General features: G+C 38.6%; 1 protein-coding gene across 4 annotated transcripts in view; it reads right to left on the minus strand.

Annotated features, from left to right (window-relative positions):
• Positions 1 to 4549: 4549 nt before the first annotated feature.
• Positions 4550 to 12569, minus strand: part of arhgap36 (Rho GTPase activating protein 36) — a 215479-nt gene continuing 207459 nt past the window's right edge. For all 4 annotated transcript variants that reach the window (XM_043704710.1, XM_043704712.1, XM_043704709.1 and 1 more), the window contains one exon: positions 4550 to 7009. In XM_043704710.1, coding sequence (XP_043560645.1) covers positions 6363 to 7009 — 647 coding nt within the window. In that variant the 3' untranslated portion in view covers positions 4550 to 6362. The remainder of the gene's footprint in view (positions 7010 to 12569) is intronic.

A 12569-nucleotide genomic window follows, 5' to 3' on the forward strand; every position in this document is an offset into this window, starting at 1 on the left:
CCCAGCTTGTTCAGCCTCTCCCTGTAGCTAAAGCTCTTGAGACCCAGTAGTATCCTTACAAGTCTTTTCTGCACTCTTTCCAGTTTAACAAAATCATTTCTATAGCCTCACCAATGCCCTGTAGAGCTGCAACATGACATCCAACTTTGATACTCAATGTTCTGATCAATGAAAGCAAGTGTGCCAAATGCCTTTTTCACCACTCTATCTACCTGTGACTCCATTTTCAGGGAACTATGTACCTGCACCCCTTGGTCTCTCTGTTCAGTAAAATTCTCCCGGAATCCACCATTAACTGTGTAAATCAAACCTTGATTTGCCTTCTCCAGTTTTCTTCCATTTACCCATTTGGCCAAAACTGTTATCTTTTCTCTGGGCAGTGTGAACATATTCTCCTTTTAATACTTTTATTTGAAATCTCAATCGTTCCTTCCTCATGGTTAGCTACCTCTGCTTTTGGCTGTGAACACTCACACAAATTGTTCCTCTCACTCTTCCTCCTCCTCTGGCTATGATAGAAAAAATATCTTTCCAGCATTTGTTGTAGCTTGTTTATGATTTATGGGTTCGCAGAGGAAATCATGTAGACTGACTTCAGTTATGAGTTAAGAGTTTTCAAATTTCATGAGAATGGATGGGGTAAAATACACTTGGGGTGGCATGGTGGCACAGTGGTTAGTAATGCTGCCTCACAGCACCAGGGACCCGGGTTCAATTCCTGCCTTGGGCAACTGTCTGTGTGGAGTTTGCACATTCTCCCTGTGTCTGCGTGGGTTTCCTCCAGGTGCTCCGGTTTCCTCCCACAGTCCAAAGATGTGCAGGTTAGGTGAATTGGCCATACTAAATTGCCCGTAGTGTTAGATGAAGGGGTAAATGTAGGGAAATGGGTCTGGCTGGGTTGCTGTTCAGAGGGTTGGTATGGACTTGTTGGGCTGAAGGGCCTGTTTCCATACTGTAAGTAATCTAATCATACATCATCCTACTTCAAATGGAGCACAAAGCAGATTACATGTTGTTAATTGTGCTATTCTTAAGAAGATTAAATACAAATTGGAAAAAATATAAAATGTCTTTCAGTCAAACTTGAAAATTCATATTTATTTATCATCACATAGCTCACTTGCAGCAGAAAACCAGCTGAATTGTTCTTATACAACCTAAAACAGAGTTTCCATTGCTGAAGACACATTGAAAAAAATAAACCAGCAGAAATAGATTGTCATTGGGGATCGAGTGAGGGAAAGGAATCTGAATTTGAACTGGAAGTTAATGTGAAAGGACATTGCCATAACTGGTTGAAGTGGCTACTGTGAATTGGAGTGAAACTATGTGGTGAAATGGTCGTGTGTTAATCTTTATTCAAGAAGTTAGATAATGGAAATGTTGGATTTATATGTATAGTTCTTGCTTTACCTTCAGAGGTTTATAAAGAAGGAATTTGAGAAGAATGAAATGAGTCCAATGTTTTGAATAGTTGCGATACAAGTACAGTACCAATACTTACATAAGCACAGCTTGAGCCTGAAATTAGTTCAGATGTGAGTTGAAGTCTGACAGACGTACCTAGTGAAGTGAAAAATTCAACTGAAGGCCAAGATCAAAATCAGTCCTAATTGGAGAAAACATCTCTTCAGTCTCAGTCAAGTTGAGTCAAGACCTTTTTCCAAGTTTTAGAATTTTTGGTCAAGGAAGGATATCCTATTAAGAATAGAATATTAATGACTAAATTAGATCTGTATATAAATGAACATCATGAAATGAATGTAAGTTGTGTAGAATTTTGAAGATTATGTAACATCTTCATCAAGGTATAAGGACTGTAATGACACTTTCTTGTGGCCATTGGGTGAACATACCAAAGAAATCAGCTGGGGGTTTAACTTTCCATGTGTTGTATTGTCTTGTGTGTTTCTGGCAATAATATTAAACCAACCTTTGACCTTGTAGAAAGTTTGTAAATTTTGTGCTTCAGAAGTGAGCAGATTGTCACTGGAAAAAGATATTTTTAAAAAACTGCAAAACACTTCACAAATAAAATACTTTGAGAGAGGAATTGTTCTTGCCTTTCATATGCTGCCCATTTATTTTAATTTTTCTCCAAATTGTGGAGAATCCATCCCTTGTAGCCCTGAGCAATCTTCTTGAATCATTCAAGTCATCATTGTTATTGTATTGATGGTGTTTGATACAGTGATATGAATAGTAATATTGTCCAAGTTAGGACAGTTTATGATTTGGATGGAATCTTGGGGGTGATAATGCTCCTAAACCCCTTCTTATGGAGTAAAGTTTCCAGAGATGGAGGCAGAGTTGAAGTAAACATAGGAAAGTTACAGCAGTATCTCCTCAGATCCATACTGCTGTCATGATGGAAGAGTAGATATCAAATCTACTTATTCCAAATGGAATTTTCAACTGGTAACAATAAATACGGTTACATCCAAGGAGCAGGAGAGTCAATGTTTCGGGCAAAAACCCTTCATCAAGAATGAATATGCGAAATGAATATATTTTTGCCTGAAATGCCCACTTTCCTGCTCCTCAGATGCTGCCTGACCTACTGTGCTTTTCTAGCACCACACTCTTGACTCTAATCTTCAGCGTCTGCAGTCTTCACTTTCTCCGAACAAATAAGGTTAATCAAGTTTAATATGGTGAACTTTGTTGTAACTAATGCTCAACAAAGAACAAAGTTCTACAGAAGCTGTACATTTTTTTGATAATTAGAGCACTGCCTAACTCTATTGCAGAGTCGGCCAATTCAGAGATTGGGATCATTAGCAAATATGAGCAAATTTCCATGAAAAATAAAAATGTCAGGCAAGGAATTCATTTTATTCATTATCTGACTGGTTTATTAATTTCAAATTACAATTTTACTTGAAGCTGCCATGGAGACACAATGGTAATGCAATTGCTAAGTCAATCAGCATACAAAAAAAAACTGACCACTGCTGCTTCTGCCAGAAGAGAGGAATACATTTTGCTTTTACATTACAACATCATTAAAAAGGCTCCTCAAGGGGAGGCAATTTGTTTGGTATTTATCATTATCAATTTTCTCCACAAAAGATCCTAATTCTTCATAGAAAGAAAGTCATACAATCACTTCCGGTCCTTAAGCATCTCCCCCAAGTAACCATTCTTCAAACATGAGCTGGCTAAATATAAATTGAATATGAAGGTAGGCACAGATTTTTCACCAAACATTTATTGTTGAAGCATGTGGAGCAGGAGCTTTGGTTGAAATTTTTAACCTTCCTTAATCCATGTGAGACAAACCCTATCATAAGGAACCTTTTCTGTCCTGTATCATTTGATTCTATCTGTAGCTGCATTCCACATCAGATGTATAATTCAACAACTTGTCACAAAGGAGAGTTTGATCATTAAGTCATCATCAAAGCTTCTACCCGAAACCTATTGCAATCTACCTTAACATTACCTCATTGGTTCCTCTATGTTTTACTGTATCATAAAACCTGACAAACTCAATAAAATGTCAGCCAAGACCCCCTTGGAGAGCTGGGAAATCTCTTCAGAATACTGACAATTGTTGCAAAATGACCAATTTGTTATTTGTTGCTTTTTGTATATTTTTATCAAGATGACCACTGGTGAACTGATCAGGTTTGCAATTTAAGAAACCAATCTCAGAGGTACTCTTAGGTCTGTTGTTTTCTTTTTCAAGGTAAGGGTACAGAACAGACAGGAACTCGTGGAGTTTTAAAGAACAAGAGTTGTCAAGGTGGGGCTGTGCTAGTGAAAATTGAATCTACGTGTCATGGGCTGAGTGAAATGATGTTTGAAGTGAGCCTGCTGGAAATCTGGGGGTTACAGTGGGACTGTTCCTGTAATGTTACAAATCTATAAGTGCAGTGAAGAGCAAAAAGGATTTTAAGGCATAGCTTGATTGCTGAGCTAGCTAATGTATACAGTGTATTTTCTTTACTTAGTTGCAACTAAATCAAATCAATGCTTTATCTATACTGATTTTAGTTTGTAGATTACAGTAAATGTCTCAGAATGTAGCATTTTATCATTCAGTTTACTTGTGTTAGCCACTGGGAATGTTTGTTAAAAATTCATTCATAGTATGAGGGTGTTACTGGCTGGGCCAACATTTATTGCCCATCCCTAATTGCCCCAGAGGGTACTTAAGAGTCAACCACATTGCTGTGAGTCTGAATTCACAAGTAGGCCAGATTAGTTAAGGATGGCCATTTCCTTCCATAAAGGACATCAGTGAACCAGATGAGTTTTTCCAACTATTGGCAATGGTCATCATTAGGCTCTTAATTCTAGATTTCAAATTTTAACTCAAATTCCACTACCTTCCCAGGCAGGATTCAAACCTAGGCCTCTGGATTAATGGTCTACTGATAATACTATAACTGAAAATGTGTTGCCAGAAAAGTGCAGCAGGTCAGGCAGCATCCAAGGAACAGGAGAATCGACGTTTCGGGCATAAGCCCTTCTTCAGGAATCCTGAAGAAGGGCTTATGCCCAAAACATTGATTCTCCTGTTCCTTGGATGCTGCCTGACCTGCTGCGCTTTTCTGGCAACACATTTTCAGCTCTGATCTCCAGCATCTGTAGTCCTCACTTTCTCCTCTGATAATACTATAAGGCCATCACCTGCCCCGAATGATCCCTTTATGAAAGTTTTTGGTTTTCTGTAGACATAATAAAGGAATCAAACTTTATGCAACCTCGAAATATTAGTACACACCCACATGGAGAAAACATGACGAGCTAAATGAAACCTGTATTAAGTAGAGCTGCCACTGTATAGGTTTCGGTAGATGTCAAGATTTGCCATGCCATCACCCTATATCGAACAACCTTTACTTTTTAATAAAACCAAAGGAACAATCACATCAGCAAATTCCAATGGACATTTCTTTCGAATCTGTAATTTCAACTATTAACTGACCTGGCATAATCATTTCTTATTTCAAGCTGAAATGTCGATTTAATTTACCACAATATACTGATGTACAAGTATCACAGCAAGTTTGAAGCAATGAAAAGTCTGAAAATCACAATCCACATGACAAAGAAATTATCATGTTTCTGGTACAAATGAAAGCACTGAACTAAATCTTGACAATAACAGGCAATATGTAAACATGATTTGAACACAAATAACACTCAATAAAATCTTACTAAGATTCAGAAGGAATCATTGCATTTTATGATGCAATGGAATATTCTAACCAATTAGAGGAATGTCCAGGATGATAGGAAGATTTAATTTGAAATATTTGTAAAATAAAGAGGAGCACTTATTGTATATTTAGCTGGTACTTTGTGCTTACCAAGATGACAGATATTAAAGCTCGAGCTTTGAAAACAACCATTTTCAGGATCAAATCTCCAGTGACATTTCCATTTCACATAGCAGTGTTTCTACTAACCAGTTCCATATTATGGATGGACTGTGTTCCAGTACTCAATAGCAACTAGGTCGATCTTGGCCTAAGATTAGTTAGGATAGGATATTCACATCAAGCAAAGAGGAAACACTCATCTCATCATCAGTGTTGGATTTAAATGCATTGCATACAGTGGAAAAGGAAATGTTTTAATCCACCAACTCTTAGATTATATCAGTCCAACACGAGGAGGAAAAGTAAGATCTGAGGCACAATTTAGGAATGGAATGCTCCCTTATCGTGAACTGGTCCATAAACACCAACAAAGTCAGCACCATCCACTAAGCTAACCAATGCAAAACGATTTAATGTGTTTTATAAACATTAGAAATTTATGAATTCATTGCAATAGATATAAGGAAGGCATAATTCTGGAGTTTTGCTAGTTTACTTCAAAGGGTTGAGGGCAGATTTTTGCAAAACCTGTCCTCAAGAGACTGGAATAAATAAACTTGGTAAAGCCCATTATAGAACAAATTGTACAATGCATGTAAAGAGCAGAGTTCAGAATTCAAAATGCCTTTTCTCTGTGTTCTCATTCCTACAATCCCACAAGGCCTGAACATTCCTTTGAGTGTTAATTATTCAAGGACTTAGTACAGGCTAACAAGACAGACTGAGAAACATCCTCACTCATTTTAAATAAAGTACAAATGCATAAAAATATAAACATTTCAGTTTCGCTAAACCTAAATATCTACACAGAGACAACTGCTGGTGGCAACAAGGGGAAAATCAACAATACTGTCGGTAGTGTTTCCTAACAGGGAAATAATAGCCAGATTTGAGATTAGCAAATCAGACAAGTCTTACACAATGTCTAAAATCTAACTATCAGCATGAAATAATGGTGTCAAAATTATTCCCAGAAGTGCTGAAGCAACTTCCTTTTGGAGGTGTTCAATGAATGGGAAATTTCTCAAATCACACAGCAGTTTCACGAAGAGAATTTTTTTTCTGCTCATCTTTGAATTTACAATGCTGAAGTTGCTGTTGTCTCTGTGTTTTGTTTGGAGAATAAGCTTCACTGGCCCTTTTCACCCACACTTTAGCTTCCATTTCCTCCCTATTTTTCTCATTCGGTAGTGCCTCACGTCTCTTAGATGCCTCAGGAATGAAGCCAGACTCAGTAGTTAGAAATTTTCTCAAATGTTCATTGTCAGGTGAGCTAGCAACTTCACTGAACTTTTTAAAGTTTCTGCCTGTTTTATCAGTACATGAATGTAAGATAGGACTTCCACATTTAGAATGAAGATCTGAACGTACTCTTCTTAGCTTAGTCGTTGCTTTTGTATTCTTTTTTAATTCTTCAGTGCTGCCTGTGAGGAATCGAGTGCAATTAAGACTTGTGAGCATCTGATGTCTGTTGTAGAGTGGTTGGGAACTGGTTGCTAAAGATACATCTGGAGATCTGTTCATTGGAATTAAAGTTGTGTTTTGTGTCCTCCACTCTACATCTTGCACAAAACCTTTTGTTGGTTCCAAAAGAAGTGTTGTTGTAAGGTTCTCCTGTGAATGAGATGCTCTCCGTTGACCAAAAGACCATTCCTCCCCAGTCTCTTCAAATGAATCTAAAATAGTTTTAAGACAAAATGAAAAGTAAAGCTAATGACACCTTGAAAACTTTGTTAACATAATTTATGAACAAGCTTTAATTGAAAAAAATTCTCATTAATTAGCTGCGAACTGACTTTGATTTTCTGGAGAAGATAGCCGCAACCATTTCAATCTTTTCCAATAGGTATACCTTCTCATATAGGTATACTAATAGGTATAAGATCAGGCTTGCCACAAGGTCACAAAATAGCAGCTTTTAATTTTATTTCATTGATGTGACAGATTAGTACCTGTAATACAGATTATTCACCACTAGGGCTGAGAATAAAATAATTTTGACTACTTACATTAGATGGTATATGTTATGATCCCAACCCATATTTTGCAATAGTGTATTAAAGTTTTATAGTAGTGGTTTGCATGTTAACCAGATAATCTGGAAATTATGCACAACTACATCAATTAACAGCAACCAGTATTTTGAAAATATGTTAAAACAAACTAATCAACCTATTTGTAGATGGTACTTCACACATCTGGAGCAGGTGGGACTTGAACCAAGAGCTCTGAACTTGAGATAGGGACTTTGCCACAAGACCCATATTAGTTTTACATTAGGAGCCCGGTTGTTGACATGATAAAAAGTCTTTAAGATTACTGTAGGCTATACTTAGAAAATCTGTTTTCAGCTGCAGGGGGAAAAGAACACAATAAAGGCTCATAAATATATAATAGATTCAGATTTGATAGGGATTCAGAAATGGTCTTGAGAAATGTTGGTTTACATGATTTTACTTCTTTCAGTTTCTCAAGTGAAAATTCTGAACTTTGAGCGAAACAATGAGGACAAATAAATACCAGTCTTAATTAACTATGAATTGCAAATAAAAGATATTGGCTGGGATTGATGGCTCCCAAAAGCTGTGAATTAGATTGTGAACTGCTGAACTTAGTTTTATTCGCTGGAAAAACTGATTTCTTGTGCTTTTTTTAATCTTACACCATTTTTATGTGGCCTGTTTGTGTGTTGGAAAGGTCTTGGGCCAAATTTTCATGAAGGCTCAAGAAAATCTGTGTACATGCATGGCTAATAATATGCATTTCTAACCCTCACATGACTTTAAGGGTTTGGGTTCACAGTGTATTTTGAGTCACAAAGGAGTACATAAGGAGTCTGGGTATAGTGTGAGCTTGTAGAAGGCCCAATTCAGTCTCCAAACTAATAATCCAGCACCTAACATTGTTTAAAAATCTTTATACCTCAACTCTCACCTCCCTTCCTCACTTGTCATCCAATCCCATGCAACTGCATTCCACCTTTGGGGGTGATGTTGTGGGATGATTGTAATCTTTTAAAGGCCAATTGATTAGATTCCCTACAGCCCAATAACAGGCCCTTCAGCCCAACCAGTCCACACCAACCCTCTGAAGAATAATCCACTCAGACCCACTTCCCTCTGACTAATGCACCTAAGTCGATGGGCAATTTAGGATGGCCAATTCATCTGACCTGCACACATCTTTGGACTGCAGGAGAAAACCCGGACAGACATGGGGAGAATGTGCAAACTCCACACAGACAGCTGCCTGAGGCTGGAATTGAACCCAGGTCTCTGGCACTGTGAGGCAGCAGTGCTAACCACAGAGCCACTGTGTCACCCCTTTCACATAATTGTCTGGCCAGATTGCAATTCTTTGGAATTTGTAAGAAGAAAGGCATAAATGTTGGGTTGAAGTGAGGGGACGTAATGTTTGGGGCAGATGTAAGAAGCCCATATGTACGCCATCAACAGCTTGCAAATCAGTGAAAATTACAGTTTTAGGGCAAATGTTATTTGAGAAGGAGGTCTAGGCAAGAGCATATATCGTTTGATTTTATTTCAGCCAATATTCTGGCTATGGCCTCAGTCGTAGTTGTTCCAATAATAGTGGGCACTATTATCTCCCTCAGGGATAGAAGGTGCTGGCCCTTCACCAGTTAGGTGCTGCCAGATGGGAGCTTCGGAGCTGGAGTAGGCTATCTCGCTCCTTCCACCTGTTCCACCATTCCGATCAGTGCTAATCTTCTAGATCAACAGCATATTCTCATTCCATTCCTATATCCTTTGATGTCATTGGTCACCAGAAACCTATCAATCTCTTAATATGTATAGCTTCCACAGCACTTTGGCGAGAGTGAAGATGAAATATTCACCATCATCTGAGTGAAGAAACTTGCCCTCATTTTATCCTAAATGGCTTACCTTTTAATCTAAGTTTATACCCCCTAGCTTTAGACTCATATGCAGTGGAAACATTCTTTCTGCCTTTACTCTGTACATCCTGAGGCTGGAATCAAACCTGGGTCCCTGGCGCTATGAGGCAGCAGTGCTAACCACTGAGCCATCTGGTCTGATTAAAAAAAAGTCCAGAATCTGTAATTTTCTATTATAGGCATGTAAATGTTCTTAGATCAGCAAAACTACCTTCTGAACTGAGGCTTTTGAAGGACAGTCAAGCATTCATAGTGGAACAGCTGTCAAAGCCAAAGATTCCAGCACCACTGAGAGAATTCCATATGTTTCCATTTCAAAGCAGAGTGTGGCCATCAGCTAATGGAGGCTGAGTGGATACAAACCTTTTCTCAGTAATCAGAAGTAAGGCTTTTGTTTTAACAAGAAAGTCACAGCCAGACCTGCCAATCCAATTAAAGAGGACTAAAAATGACAACAGATGACTTTTTGGTTGATTTTAGTTTTAGTACGTTATGGTAAATCCTTCATCACAAAAATACTAAGATACAAGTAAACAATGATGGCTAGTGGAAGGGTCAATTTCCCTATTGAAAACTGCTTGTTATGAGGATTCAGTGCTTTGAGCTCTCTCATCCAACACCCACACTTCAGACCTTGTTACCTCACAGCCTGCCATTACACACCACCCATTGTTAGCCACTAACAGTCTCCACTAACAGCTATTCACCCTCCAAGCCAGATTGTTATCCACTTCTTTGTCCAATTGTTCTTCCCACTCTTTGGGCTCTATCCGCCCCTATCATTTACTCCTTACTCCCAGACCAAACCTATCGTCTGATATTCATAGTGGCTCAGTGGCTAGCACTGCTGCCTCACAACACCAGGGTCCCAGTTTCAATCCCAGCCTTGGGCAACTGTCTGTGTGGCGTTTGCATGCTCTCCTGGGTGTGCTCCGGTTTCCTCTCGCAGTCTGAAGATGTGCGGGGTAGGTGAATTGCCCATAATGTTAGGTGCATTAGTCAGAGGGAAATGGGTCAGTGGGTCAGCGTGGACTTGTTGGGCCGAAGGGCCTGTTTCCAAACTGAAGGGAATCTAATCTAATTTTTATAGCTACCAGAAGTTCTGAGGAAGGGTCACCTGACCTGAAATGTTAATTCTGAGTTCTCTTCACAGATGCTGCCAGACCTGCTGAGCTTTTACAGCAACTTCTGTTTTGATTTACAGCATTTGCAGTTCTTTCAGTTTTCATGTATTTCTGTTGGTTTTGAAAGCCCTAAATTTCCTCCTTAGAGTGTTCTTGGACACTGGGGAAAGCCTACTGAAGAGTTGGGAATATCCTGAAAGGAAAGTGCAAAATGTTTTAACACCTTCAAATGACATAGTATTGTAATGTACATGTATTTTTCATATGATTCATCATAGATGTCTGACCTGCACAATGCTTACATTGGTCAGCATTGTGTAATTAATGCTGTGCATTACAACACTTTTTCCATTTATCATAATGCATTAAAAATTTAAAACAAACGTCATGTTGTCCTGTGATTTAAATAGACTTGCAGCCCTGGTTGTACAAAAAAAAATGCTGTTTTTGAAAGTTGAAAAGAAATGTCGCACTTGCTCTAATTCTTTGACTGGCAGACACTCTGCTTTGAAATAGAAATGGGATACCAGTCTGTTCTTTGTTTCAAGCAATGTAGCTAGAAGTGATGGGAAAGGCAGTTCTGTGTTCTAGTTTTCAAGGACAATGGTATTTTACACTGACACAACATCACTACTTAGGTAGATACTGTAGGAAATATTTTGTAGAAGAATGGTGGATCAACTACATCAAAGCTTATAAACAGGTTAAGGAGGATTACAATGTACCATGCTAACTGTATAATAAGAAATGAGATATATTTAGTCATTTTAGTATTATGTATTCTACCACTTCTTGTCATAGGAATATCAGGAGAGAGAACAATTACATTTTTTGTTAACTTCTCATTCTTTGAACCATATCCTCCAATGCTTTAAATGTGGGTAAGCCACTAAAGTCTAAGATAATTATTACCATTGGAAGAGTGAGGTAGATATTTGGATGTACCCATTTTTAGGCAGTGACATGGTGGGTTCAATACTTGCACCTGAATGACTGAGCCTCCTTTCTTATCGAGCTGATGTGTTGCCAATGATTGGTTGGAGAAGTATAAACTAGTATTCCAGAAGCCCTCAGGGAAATAAAGGCTGGTGGATGCATTTTGCTGGTGGATTGTGTTTGAAGAAATAAAGACAGAGTGATTGCAATATGCAGACCTAAAGGCCTGAATGCCCATCTCACATGTTGGAATTGAACAACACTTCCCCCCACCCCACCTCCCCCACCCCAAGCTTACTTCCTGGTGAAAAGGTTTGAGCGCTTCCTACACGGAAAAAAAAAGATGCCATATATCTCAGTTTGCAGGACCAGTGGCTTTTGGGATTAGAGAGATTAGGATATTACCCTGAAAGTGGAAGAAAAACTCAGTATTCTGTTTTTATTGGACAGTTTCCAGTGTCTGTTATGCATTCTTGATTGATTAAATAAACAACTCAGATTTCCATGATAGCACTTTAGCATTTGATCTGTAGGTCACATTCTGTGATGCAAAGATAATTATTTAAATCACTACCTGTGGCAAATCATCAGAAGACATCCAGATGTTCATCAGGATACAAACTATGTCACAAACCCTTTTTTTATTTGTATGTACAATAGCAAGTTTATTTGCTTTTCAAGCTTACCTCATGGCCCACCCAATTTTCACTGGCTGAATACTAACAGTGGCATGATGAGGCCCTGAGTCATCATTAATTTCTCACTTCAGTGCTTCATTTAGTTGTGAGCAGGGTCGCTATGCACAAATGTTCCCATCCTGGAGTTAATTGGATCAGGAGTGGCAACATGACAGTCTCCATTCCCCACTGTTCTGCTCAATAAAGTTCCTGTGTCCTCTAAACCCACCAGAAGGGGAGGGCAGTAAGTTTTGCCCTGGTTGACACTGTTGACTATCTGACAATAGGGCAATAGATGCAGATGTACCAAACATTTAGGAAAAGAAAGAGAAGATGGGTTTCTGCTATCTAAGAGTAGAGCAGGAATATCAAAAGAGATATCTAAATGGACTAATGGTGCTTCTTGGTTATCATAACAATAGGTTGATATGGAGGACAGCTCAAGAGATATATGAGCAGTGGGAGTGGATTTTCTGGAACTGGGACCAGTGGCTCTGATTTGTGTACACGTAATAATTCTGAAGTAAAGGTAAGGTTGCCACAGTCCCAGTGGACCATAAAGCTGCTTTGTCTAGAGAGAGAG

The sequence above is a fragment of the Chiloscyllium plagiosum genome, chromosome 15 (assembly GCF_004010195.1).
Source record: "Chiloscyllium plagiosum isolate BGI_BamShark_2017 chromosome 15, ASM401019v2, whole genome shotgun sequence".
Classification (NCBI taxonomy): domain Eukaryota; kingdom Metazoa; phylum Chordata; class Chondrichthyes; order Orectolobiformes; family Hemiscylliidae; genus Chiloscyllium; species Chiloscyllium plagiosum.